Source organism: Poecilia latipinna, unplaced genomic scaffold (genome assembly GCF_001443285.1).
Source record: "Poecilia latipinna isolate Pla-1442-1.1 unplaced genomic scaffold, P_latipinna-1.0 Scaffold1305, whole genome shotgun sequence".
Taxonomy (NCBI): Eukaryota; Metazoa; Chordata; class Actinopteri; order Cyprinodontiformes; family Poeciliidae; genus Poecilia; species Poecilia latipinna.
This window is the reverse complement of record NW_015113921.1, coordinates 23,635-36,471: the sequence shown is the minus strand read 5'-3', so window position 1 is coordinate 36,471 and position 12,837 is coordinate 23,635. Positions and strand designations below refer to the sequence as shown.

Genomic DNA, 12,837 nt, shown 5'->3' with positions numbered 1-12,837 from the left:
GTCCCCAACCTGTTTTAGCCAGATCATGCATTGACTGTCTGTCTCCGTCTCTCTGTCACTCCTGCAGCTGTGCGAAAACGTGTAAAGGCTCATGCCAGCCGAGATGCCCCTGCCAGAACGAGGGCCGCTGCAAGGGCAACGGGGTCTGTGCCTGTCTGGCTGGGTGGACGGTACGTTCCCGTCATCCCACTGTGATCGATAATCCAGATTGTGCGGATAAAAGGTCTGGATTGTGTCCTGTAACACCAGCTTGCATCTAATATCCAGTATTGTTTGGCAGGGTGCGATCTGCACGGAACAATGTCCAGAGGGAAGGTTTGGAAAAAACTGCTCCGAGGAGTGTGTTTGCCATAACGGCGCTAAATGTGACCCTTTAACTGGACGCTGCCAGTGTAGAGAGGGTTTCACTGGCAACAGGTGGGTTTGGAGAAAAGTCTGGGACATTTTTAGACGACACTGCACGAAGCTATAGACGTCTTGGCATTTCAGACAGTCACATCAGGGGTCCCTCAAGGCTCTATTCTCATATCCTTTTTATTTAAACTCCATATAATTCCTCTAGCTCAGATTGCACCATATAGAGAAGAATCACAGCTTTACATTTAGACGTTTCCACAGAACTACAGAGTAAAAAACAAGGTTAAGAACTACAGAGCATGTCTGACTCTGATTTGTAACTATGGACTAAGAGCACAATTTTAGCAGACTTGTAAAATAAGGTCATAATCACGTGTTTGTTCAAGAATACCTTTTTAAAATCGTATTGTTTTTTTAAGGCACTGAATGATATTTGGCCTAATTCAGGTTTAACCAGGCAGCATTTAGTTTTGAAAGTTGGGCATTTTCGAAAGTTCACATTTCTTGACATTTATAAACTCAGAAATTTAGAAGTTATTTTCTTGAAAATTTCAGGGATTATTCTCAAAATTTCTTTCTAGCAATTTTTGGACAATTGGAACACTGAAATTTCCTACTTTTTTCTAGAAAATTTCTTGCATTAATCTCAAAATTTCAGAATTTCTTTCTTGCGAATTTTCAACTTATCAAACTAAGAAATGTCCAAGAGATTGTGCATGCAGAACTAAACCTTCAGCTTGTTTTTTCTGGAGATCAGCAGGATCCATCTGTTTCGTCCTTCAGGTGTAACGAGGAGTGCACCGCAGGTACCTATGGCCAGGACTGTAAAGGTGTGTGCAACTGTGCAAACGGCGCGCGCTGCTTCAACATCGACGGCAGCTGTTTCTGTGAGCCCGGATTCAGCGGGCCGCAGTGCAGGAACCGGATGTGTGGACCTGGGAACTATGGCATGCACTGCGAACACAAGTGTCTCTGTGAGGAGAAACACACTCTGAGGTGGGAATGATAGCTGAACGTCAGTCTAACGGTCGCCATGTTCAGCAAATTATTTTTATGAATATCTTTAACATGATAACGGCACAAATGAAGCTTTTTGCTGCACAAACATTTGACACCGATCTTCTTAGATTTGAAGAAGATGGTGCAACAACTTCACTCGGGTGATTGTTCACTGAACAGACGCCACTAAGACACAAGTGTTTATGATATTGAGCTTATAACTGGTAAAAACAAAAAAATAAAACTAGAGGTTTGTTTTTCTGCTGCTGCAGCATTTTAAATGATTTTCAAATGATTAATCTCTTTCTGGGCTGTTGCCATGTCTTCAGATGGTAGAAAGGTTTCTGCCTTTCATGTTTTGACATCTAAATTGTTAAAAATGAATTGATTTGTGTCAGTGGGCCAAACGGCACCCAACAGCGACCTTTGACCTCCTGCAGTGATTGGAGGAAACTGTTTTTGTCCGTCTGCAGCTGCCACCCCATGAAAGGCGAATGCACGTGCCAGCCGGGCTGGGCGGGTCTGTTCTGCAACGAGACGTGTCCTCACGGTTTCTACGGCGACGGCTGCATGGAGCCGTGTCTGTGTGTGAACGGAGGCGTGTGCGACAGCGCCACGGGACGATGCCACTGCTCCCCTGGATTCACGGTGATCCACATAGCGCCTTATTTTAAATTGATTTCTAATTGTTAATTTCTCCCCTGACTTCTGGCATTTATTTTTATTTTATTTTTTACATCTTCAGGGCGTTCACTGTGAGAGTCCTTGTAAAACCGGCACCTACGGGAAGAACTGCTCCCTGGAATGCTCCTGCGAAAACTTTATCGACTGCTCACCGGTTGACGGGACGTGTTTCTGCAAAGAGGGTAAGAAACTGTCAGGAAACATGTAACGGTTCAGAAACGTCCATGCTGCCATTTTTAACCGTTCCTGCTGCACCTGCAGGCTGGCAAGGGCCAGACTGCTCCGTCCCCTGCGCTGACGGCACCTGGGGCCCTGGGTGCAACGCCACCTGTCGCTGCACCAACGGGGCCAAATGTGACCCCGCAGACGGATCGTGCAAATGCTCAGCTGGATGGCAGGGGGCGCTCTGTGACCAGCCGTGTGGTGTAAGGCCTTTATTTCTTCACCAAAATGAGAATTTAATATGCAAGAGCCGAGTGGAATAATGAAGTTATCATTAGAAATCCTTCAGGAAGAATGCAGGAAAATCTAAATATGGTGGATAGATGAACTGATCATCGATGATGTGAGCTGTGTTTACGAAAATAAATTTGTTTAAAGGAAAACAAGTTCTTGCTTTTTGAAAAAAATAAGTTTTTGAATTAGGATGAGGTGGGTTTTTATGGCCACATAGAAATTGGCATGTTAAGGCGGCTGTACATACAAAAATAAGGAGTAAATTTACTCCAAAAAAAAGTAATAAATTTTGAAATCTAAGAAATTTTCTTGAAAAAAAAGACAAAAATCTGCAGAAAAATAATGCTGAAATGTTCAGATTAACGTCAGAAATTTTCTAGAAATTTTTGAGTTCAAGTGTCAAAAATTTTTAGTTTGAGCAATTCCAAAAAATTCCTAAAGTCGAAAAGATTTAACTTTATGAGTTCAGAAAATTTTCAAATTTTTCAAAAAAGAAAAAAATCCTGACGGTAATCTCAGAATATCAGAGATTTTGTCCAGCAAATTTAAAACTTTTGTAGCTCCAAAATTTCCATACTTTTCCTAGAAATTTTCTGATATTAATCTAAAAAAGTTTTTTGAGGAAATGTTCTCCTCTTTTTTTAAGCTGTCTTATGGTGCAGATCTGATCATTAAACTGCTTGATAAAAGAATCAAGTAGCTGAACATGGCCTAGTCAAATCCAGACATTAAAACTGATGTCTGTAAACTTCAGTGATTTAGATCTAGTTTTTCCACTCTTCTTGTTCATTTAAAACATTAAACAGTGATTGAGTTGGAAAAACTGCAGTTTTGCCTGAAATTAGGCGAGATGCAATGAGTTCAGTAAAAGTTCAAATTTACCTCTTACCTCTCTGCACTGGAGCCACGGCTCAGGTCCAAACAAACCAATTCACTAAAAGGAAGAGAAATGTCATGTTAATGTCAGCCAGAGTTTGGTTTGCTGATGTTTTTAAAGAGAGCAGTGCATCGATCACAGAGACGTTACAGGACATGTTTACTGTGGTTTCTGTTTGCATTAATCTGGGTTTTGGACTCGCTGCGTTCCTGCCGTCAGCGTGCCAGGCCGACAGGCTGCGCGCCCGGCCCGCCGGGCCAGCGCAGCGCTTTGTCTGACCCCACAGCGGAGAGAATCCCCTGATGACTGTCTGCCCGCTGGCTCTCGTTCTGCATGCAGATGGGCTCGTTCGGGCCGGGCTGCCTGAAGAAGTGCGACTGTATCCACGGCAGCGGTTGCCAGGCGACCAGCGGGAAGTGCCACTGTCTGCCAGGTTGGACGGGTAAGTGACGACGTCCTGCCACCGCTGCCAGGTTGGCTCTGGCTGCACAGGACGGGTCCAAGAGGACGGACAGAGCCACAGGTTTTAACTGGCCCAGCCGGATTTGACAACACGGCACGGCTGAATTAAAGGAGCACACTGCAAAAAACTAAACTCTAGATTCTAGTGTCTAAAAGAAACTGACTTACAAGTAACTCTTGAGTTTTAAGTCAATAATTCCTTAATATTGGAAAAGCAGCATTCAGCTTCTATCCACCACAAATCTGGAACAAACTTCCAGAAAACAGCTAAAACCTCACCTGGTTAGAGCTGCTTTGAACCGTAATAAATGGAACATTAACCAGAATGTTCAGTGGGTATTGATTATTTTGATAATGTCATTGAAAGACAGAAAAAAGGGAGTAAATTTGTGCCAAAAAACAAATCAGATAATATCTGACATTTGGTAGAAAAGACTCTTTTCTGAGCTAGAATGGTTGCAAATATGGGAGGAAAAAACTCAGAAATTTTGTTGGAATATTTAGATGTTTGCATGTTTATGTAGGTATTCTTGGACTGGAAAATTTCTGTATAAATGTCACAGATTTTAGTTTTTTTTTATTTTTCCTTTCACTGTTTTTTTGTTGTTGTTTTTCTTAATTGTCCTGGCAGAATAATGACATTAACACATTGTTCTTTTGTTTTTTTATAGCCCCTATAAAAATAAATAATCTTGAAATTATTTTTAAATGCCTCTAAAACCTGGTAATTACCAGATAATTTATAAGGTAGAACAATAAGGCAGGGTGTAATTTCTATTTTCCCTTCATGCATTCATCTCCTTTTCTCTTCATATTTGAAGAACAGTGAATGGATGAAAGTCAGAATTATTTTGGTTTAAAGCTGCAGTATGTGCCTTTTATTAAAAATGAACATACTTGTTAAAATTATCATTATGTGGTGGCAGAATAATGAAAAACAATCTGAAAAAAAAATCTCTCCCTGTGCTAATTAGAAACAACCAACCAGAGCCAGGAGGAGGGTCTTAGCGCTGTCAATCACTCTCATGCTCACACCCTCCTGCCTGTTCTCTGCTAATCTAAAGCTGTTTCATCCCAACATAGCCTGCCATGAATGCTAACGCTAGTTAGCATGGCCACTGATGACGGCAGATAAACAGTTTTCTGGAACAGCAGATTTCCTTTTTTTTTTAATTTTCTTTTATACTTCAACAGCAGGATAATCATTTAACACTGGAATTGGAAGACATTTTGAATTATTAGATTATTATCATGTAATGAGAATAACTGAGCATAACATCAGGCAGCCGTCTGCCCACATCTTATGGTGTTTGTTTGTCCCAACTAGCCCTTTTTTTGAAAGACAATTTTGTTTCCAGATTCATTAATTTCATTTGTTGTTTCTGTTGGGTTTTTTTTATTTTAATTTTGGATATTTAATATGTTTTTTAATTCTGGTGTTAAATGTTTATTAGAATTTAAAGTTTATTGATCTCTGAAAATGTGTTTTTGCATCATTATATTACTTGAAAATGGTCCCAAAACAACAATATTATTGTTTATTGTTTATCACAATAACTTCTAGGACAATTTGTCATACAGTTAATTTGTTATTGGCCCAGTCACCACATGGTGACAGTTTTAACAAATATTGGGAAAATATATTTTTGTAAATGTTGAACACAGCAGCTTTATGTTTTCTGGTTTGTAACTGTGGGATTATTTGCCTCCCAGGGCCGCACTGCAGTGATCCATGTCCGGAGGGCCTGTGGGGCCCCCACTGCAACCACTCCTGCTCGGACCACTGTCCCAACAGCGACACGTGTCTGAGGAAAACCGGGGAGTGTGTGTGCCGGCCCGGCTACTGGGGCGCCGCCTGCCAGAACAGTGAGTCCGGCTTCGACCCACGGCGTGACGGACAGCCGCTGCGCTTGCTGCAGCTCTCTTCCTGTGTTTCAGATTCGTCTGAGCGGGTGGGCAGCGTCATGGTCCCTCTGCCCCCGGGGGAGAGGGAGTCGTGGGGCGCCATCGGCGGCATCGTGGTGCTGGTCCTGCTGGTGGTGATGCTGCTGGCTCTGCTGCTGCTCTTCCGGCGCCGGCAGAAGGACAAGCAGAACAACACGCCCACCGTCTCCTTCTCCACCAGCCGCACCGTCAACTCCGAATACGCCGTCCCAGGTCTGAACCGAAACGTCACCGCAAACAGTTCACCTCCTCCCTGCACCGGCCACAGATCCTGGGCTCAACGTTACCTCTGGAACCTTCAGATGAAACAGGAGAATGATGCAAAATTTACCTAAAAAACCTCAGAAATGTTGAGAATAATCTCAGAAATTTTCTAGAAGAAACATTAAAATTTCTGAGCTCAAAAAGTCAAATATTAGCAAGAAGAAAACTCAAATATTTTGTGATTAATTTCAGAAATTTTGGGGAAAAACCATTAAAATTTTTGATTTTGAAAAGTCAAGTATTTGCTAGGAAAAAATAATCTCAACAATGTTCTAAAACACAAGGACACTTCTGAGCTCCCAAAGTTGAAAATTTACAAGAAAAAAACTAAAATTTTGAGATTAGTCTCAGAAATTTTCTAGAAAAAAGAAAGAAAAATGAAAAGTTTTAAAAGTTGAAAATTTCTAGAAAATGTCTGAAATTACTCTCAAAATATCTGATTTTTGTGAAAGAAATTTGCTCTTTGTTTCTATCTTTATTGGCCCTGAAAGGCTGCCGTACCATTATGAGTGACGCCATGTTTGTTTTCCCTGCAGATGTTCCCCACAGCTACCATCATTACTACTCCAACCCCAGCTACCACACGCTGAGCCAGAACCGGCCGCCGCTGCCGCACCTCCCCAACAACCACGACCGCATCATCAAGGTGGAGCGCCACTCGTTCTCGCCCCCTGCTGGACGCCTTTCAGGGTTCTGATTGGTTCCTGTTTGTGTCCCGCAGAACACCAACAACCAGCTGTTCTGCAGCGTGAAGAACGCGGCCAGGGAGCGGCGCGGCCTGTTCGGGGTCGAGACCAACGCCACTCTGCCTGCAGACTGGAAGCATCACGAGAGCCGCAAAGGTTCAGGTCCGTCCAGCTCAGAGAGCCAGAACCGCAGAGCATTCTGGGAGATGTAGGCAGAAGAAAATCTTTAGCAGGTCAACCGCCTGAGTGAAGTCAGTCTTCAACCTGATTCAAATAAGTTGTGAAGCGAAAAAGAAATTTAAAACAAAGATTCCAGAGGTCATCAGAGGTCATCTTTAATATATTCAAAGCAAAAGCTGCACTTTGTTGTTTTTTGCTGCACAAACCAACGCAAACGTAGTCCAGTTGACTGACAGCAACTGTCTGATTTGGTTAATGTGGGGGCCTGGTTGACCTTTCATGACCTCTGGAAACATTTATTATTATCTTTAAATGAAAAGTTTGACATGAGTTTTGTTATATTTGAAGAAGGCGGAGGAGTTCAACTTCACCCAGGTTGTTCTCTCTCACTGCTAGCTAAGCTAAGCTAGGTTGGTGCAATCAACTAACTGACTCACTCTTTGGTTACCTAGCAACAAGTTGCGCAGCAGCAGTTTCAGGTTTCACTGCTCTGCCTCCTGACTGCTTAAAAATAAAAAAAACGTTACACAATGAAAACTGGATAAAACAGAAAAGATTACACCATCAGTTTAGCAATATTTCAGATATTTAAAAAAACTAATCTGTAATTATCGATATTGACTGATATGAAATGTTTATATTATGAGGCGTTTTCAGCCATATGATCCTTCCTGTCTGATTTATTAAACCTTCACTTTACGTCTGATTGCTGCTGATTGGAAACAAAAACTTTTATCCTTAATCTGTCTGAAGTTTTCCCTCTTATTCCACTTTATCACCAGCCACATATTTCCTAATCTAGACCTGATATCAGGCCATAAACACCCAGAACTTCATAAAAGCTGATTGGCAGCAGAATCCACCCACCTGCTGTTGATTTTAACAGCCTTTCTGCTTTGTATTAGCCTGACACAGACCAACTGAATGAAAGTGTTTCTGTTGCGGTTTACAGGAGCATTTGGCATCGACCGGAGCTACAGCTACAGCGCCAGCCTCGGAAAATATTACAACAAAGGTAGTTTATCATCGCACTTTCTCTGCTTCCCCCTCCTGCTGCCTGCAGCCTCAATCATTACCGGTTTATGAGAGCCGGATAAGACGTGTCAAAAAGCATAAAGAGGAACATCGAACTGCACTAAACACGTTTATTTATCTCTTTAAACCTGGATGGAATAACTCAACGGTTCCCGCTTCGCTTTATTCTGAATGTTTTTTGTATTTCAGACTTTAACTGTTAGATGTTCTGAAGCTCAGGATTGTGTTTTGCTTGATGAATTAATTTTTAACCTGTGGTTGTTTGACGACAACAGTGAAGGGCCACTGTAGAGACATAAAAACAGTACATTTTCATCAAAAGAACTCTGAAACTTTAAAATTAATCTTGGAAAAATTTCTTAGAAAAAAAATTGGAAATTCAAAAAGTTGAAAATTTTCAACTTTAAAGTCTTTTTTTCTGAGATTAATCTCAAAATTTCAGATTTATTTCTAGAAGATTTTCAACTTTTCAAGCTCAGAAACTTAGATTAATTTGAATATTTAAGAATTTAAGAATATTTAAGAATTTTTTTGATAAAATCATCTTATGTTAAAACCCAGAAAATTTGCAAAAATAATGGTTGCCATGGAGATTAAATGATTTCTCAAACATGCAGAATCAAGGCAGCACTTCATGTTGCTCATGTTGGTGAGGGAATAGCTTAACATGATGTTTCAAAACGTGATTTTTTTGTTGTTTTACAGTTTTATCTTTGGTTTTGTGTGAAGCACTTTGGGCCACCTTGTGTTTAAATGGTGCTTTATAAATAAACCTTCCTGCCTCGGCTCATTAAAAGCATTTAATGACCTGAGCGGTTAAAGTGGACGGGTCTTGGCGACCGGTTTAACCTCCACTGACTTTCCTTCGTCCCGCCTGTGAGCAGAGCTGAAGGACTTGGTGGCGGCGAGCAGCAGCTCTCTGAACAGCGAGAACCCGTACGCCACCATCAAGGACCTGCCCGGCCCGCCGTTCTGTCCCCCGGAGAGCAGCTACATGGAGATGAAGGCGGCCGTGCCTCGAGAGCGAGCGTACACCGAGATCAGCCCGCCGCCGTTCAGCATGGCCACGCTGCGCAGAGGTGAGGTCCATCTCTAGAGGTTCCCACAAAAAACATGAACATTTAGGAGTTTCAAAAGAAAAGACATTTACAGAAAAAACTCTAAATTTTGAGATCAACCTCACACTTTCAGAAAACACTTTAAATTCAAAAAAGAGGTAGCAATTTAAGAAATTCTCCAGAAAAAGCATATGTCAGTTTGAAAAGTCAACGTTTCTTGGAAAAAAACTCAGAAATGTTGAGATTAGTCTGAGAAAATTTCTAGAAATCTTGGAAATTTCTGAGTTTCAAAAGCCCAAAAATTGATCAAAATAGCCCAAAATTTTCAGATTAATCTCAGAAATTGTGCAGAAAAAAACCCCTTGAAATTTCAGAGTTTCAGTGTCAGAAATGTTTTATTTTGTTAGGTTTTCTGATGTATTAAACCTCTCCTCCTGCTGTTGTATCAGAGCGGCAGAGCTCCCTGGGTCACGCCCCTCATGACGACCCCCAGAGCCACTACGACCTCCCCGTGAACAGCCACATCCCGGGACACTACGACCTGCCTCCGGTGCGCCGGCCGCCCTCCCCCCGGCCCGCCCCGCGCAGAGCGCTGCAGTGAGAGCCGGAGAGGCACCGCGGCCCCACCCTCCTCCCTGAGGCCCCACCCTCCTCCCTGAGGGCCCATGTTAGAAGAGCAGACTGTTTGTTCTTCACCTACAAACTCAGTAAGGTCCTGTGTGAGGGCAGCACAGCCCCCCAGTGGCCATCAGATGGTACTGCTGCCACCAGGACTGAAGAACCAGGAAAGCTGGTGACATCGGAGGAGCTTTACTGCGACGTGATTTCAGCTTTCATTTTGCTTTTCTGACTCCATTAAAGTAGAAAACATTAAAAAAAAAATAAATAAAAAATGCAGCCGGCAGCTTCTCACAAACTCTAAAGTTTCTGAAAATGTCATGAAAGCCAAAGAAAAGCTTCAATCTCCAGGAATATTGGGCCCAGAATGTGGATGAAAAACTCTGTACATATGGAAGTAAATATAGCCTCACCACAAGTTTTCTATCACCAGAGGGACCTTGTAAATAAACCCTCTCCCGGGTTGCAAATCATGGTTATTTGGTGTCATGCAGTATTTAAAGCTGTAGAAAGTAACAAATATATAAAAAATATTTTACACATTTGTTAAAACTGTCATCATGTCATGAGAGTTTGATATGAAACAGATAATCTGAAGGCAAAGGAGCTCAGTTTCTTCACAGATTGTCTCACACCATGGTGTCACAGCATAGTGACAGTTTCAATAAATATTTAAAATATATTTTGTATAAGTTATATACCGTATTTTCCGCACTATAAGGCGCACCGGATTATAAGGCGCACGTTCAATGAATGGCCTATTTTAAAACTTTTTTCACATATAAAGTGCACCGCATTATAAGGCACATAGAATAGACGCTACAGTAGAGGCTGAAGTTATGTTATGCATCCACTAGATGGAGCTGCACTAAAGTGAATATCAACAAAACAGTCAGACTCCGGTCTGCGAGGAGAGCCTTCCTGGGCCGGGGCGTGGCCAGACAATGGTCACCCTTCTCCGTTCGCGCACAGCATGTTCCTGGAGAACGTGGTGCTAAATGACCTGCAGACGACCTGATTATCAGGTCGGTAGGTAGATAGGTCAGTCAAACTTTATTAACAAACCAGCGTTCTGACAACTATCCTAGCATGCACCGCACGCTTCTTCTTCTACAGGCGAAAATGAAGTCGCCGGTTGCTTACCGTAGTTACTCGACCTGTTGTGGCTCAATATTGGTCCACATATAAGGCGCACCGGATTATAAGGCGCACTGTCGGCTTTTGAGGAAATTGAAGGTTTTTAGGTGTGCCTTATAGTGCTGAAAATACGGTACCTTTAATATCAATTTTAAAAGTCAACGCTCAGTTTTCATGTCGTTTCCTTCAGTGGTTCTTGCTGCAGCGCCCCCACAGGCGAGGAGGGGAAAGTGCAGTATGAAAGTGAACCAGAGCAGCTGAAAATGTACCAAATGTTTTCTTTTTGGTTCCCAACCGAACCGAGTCTAGCAGACCGTCAGCTTGAAGCTGATCCCAGTTTGTTGATTTCATTTTCTCAAACCTTTTTGGAGAACCAACCCCAGATCCTCAGTGCAGTTCAGACTTTCTGAACTCAACATTTTACTGTTTGAGTTATGAGCCTTGTGACGCCATTCATCATGCTGGATAATCACCAAACTCTTGATGGATTTTTATTTTTTTTTTATTTTTTGAAGAAGAAGTTGCTCTACCTTTAACTTTTGATCAAACTCAACCTTGGGAGGAAGTCTTCCTCAGAAAAGAACCAAACATGGATTGCAGACATTGACTTTTCCACCCTTGACAGCTCATTTTCAGAATCTTTTCCGTCCTTAACGGAGCAGGAACAAGTTTTCACCCTCCAGATCTGCTGCAAATGCTGAGCAAGCTCTGCTCTGGTGGCAACATGAATGACTGCAGCAGCTTCCAGAGGATTCTCTGCAGCTCAGATTCTCAACTTGAACTTCTTGAGGATCCAGAAACTTTCCTCCAGCTGCGGAGTTGTCATCACTGTTTTAATGCAAACAGAAATAAACGACAAACACACCAGCAACCTGCTAATTAGATGCACACGTTTCCAGCTGAACTCTTCCTGAATGGAGTTGGATTCATTTAGTGTCAAGTGAAAATAGCTTCATTAAACGTTTAATGGTGGCGCGTTTTGCAATTACAAGACATTTTCTCAACCTGAAGCTGTAAAGGTCACGGATTCAAGCCTGGCGCTTCTCCTGCATCCATTAAATGTTTAATGTCATTTCTCAACAAATTAACTTTCACCAGGTTCATAACTGATGAATATTACAGAGCAGGTGTGTTACCTACCGTGATCGGTTAAACAAACTGTTTTTGTAAGAGTTCACACTTCAAATATTTTACCGACAAACGATTGGGAGAAATGTACAAAAACTGACTTTAAACCTGCACATTTCCTTCTTTTCTTTTCATAAATGACTTAACATTCTCAGAGCAGTCAAACATTTTCAGGATTTTAACACTTTAAATGCCAGTGTCAGATTTTATTCATTACAAAAAAAGTCCTGAATGTCAAATTAGCAACAAAATGCATTCGACTGCATTTTGTAATCAAAACTTAATTGATTTCCATCATTACAAAAATCTGTCACACTGCAAAAACAAAATCTAAAGTATTTGTTTAGTTTCTACTGCAAATAATTTAATACACTTGAATTAAGACAAATAGTAACTTATCAGGAAAATAGGCTTGTTTCAAGTCCACAGTTCTTGATAGATGAAAAAAATATTAGATTGTTACACTTAAAATGGGAAAAATGTGTTGAGTGAAAAAATGTCAGCGTAATTAGGACTTTATTTTGAATTGACTTCAAACAAGCTGAAAAATTAGTTAAGTTAGTTTTATTCCATGCGAGAAACTAAAACCAAAATACTTAAGATTTTATTTTCTTAGTTCAGTGTTGCATTTTGAAGTGACATTAGAAATGAAATGCCTGCCTTTCTGCAGTGATCATGGATGTGTAACCACCAGGGGGCGCCAGAAGTTTGTGAATATTCAGTCTTTTTCATAAAGTTTTCCACAGAGCAGATCTGACATCTTCAATTAAAAACTATTTCTCCGATTCCACCTGAATGTACTTTGTGTTGTAAATATTTTTTAAACATGTAATCTTGTATTTCTGAATGTAACTGTGGGTACATATATGTGTTTGTATGATACAAATAAAAACGTTCGCACTTTTTCAGCTGTTGTGATAAATTGGAGGAAGCGAAAACATTGGGAAAAATA

General features: G+C 41.3%; 1 protein-coding gene across 1 annotated transcript in view; it reads left to right on the top strand.

The window, feature by feature from the left end:
* Window positions 1-9,873, top strand: part of pear1 (platelet endothelial aggregation receptor 1) — a 59,342-nt gene extending 49,469 nt beyond the window's left edge. The window contains exons 7-20 of the mRNA XM_015055248.1: window positions 68-170; window positions 281-417; window positions 1,141-1,353; window positions 1,830-2,004; window positions 2,102-2,222; window positions 2,302-2,465; window positions 3,713-3,815; window positions 5,549-5,701; window positions 5,774-5,992; window positions 6,580-6,689; window positions 6,765-6,891; window positions 7,862-7,924; window positions 8,829-9,023; window positions 9,452-9,873. Coding sequence (XP_014910734.1) covers window positions 68-170; window positions 281-417; window positions 1,141-1,353; window positions 1,830-2,004; window positions 2,102-2,222; window positions 2,302-2,465; window positions 3,713-3,815; window positions 5,549-5,701; window positions 5,774-5,992; window positions 6,580-6,689; window positions 6,765-6,891; window positions 7,862-7,924; window positions 8,829-9,023; window positions 9,452-9,603 — 2,035 coding nt within the window. The 3' untranslated portion in view covers window positions 9,604-9,873. The remainder of the gene's footprint in view (window positions 1-67; window positions 171-280; window positions 418-1,140; window positions 1,354-1,829; window positions 2,005-2,101; window positions 2,223-2,301; window positions 2,466-3,712; window positions 3,816-5,548; window positions 5,702-5,773; window positions 5,993-6,579; window positions 6,690-6,764; window positions 6,892-7,861; window positions 7,925-8,828; window positions 9,024-9,451) is intronic.
* Window positions 9,874-12,837: the final 2,964 nt, after the last annotated feature.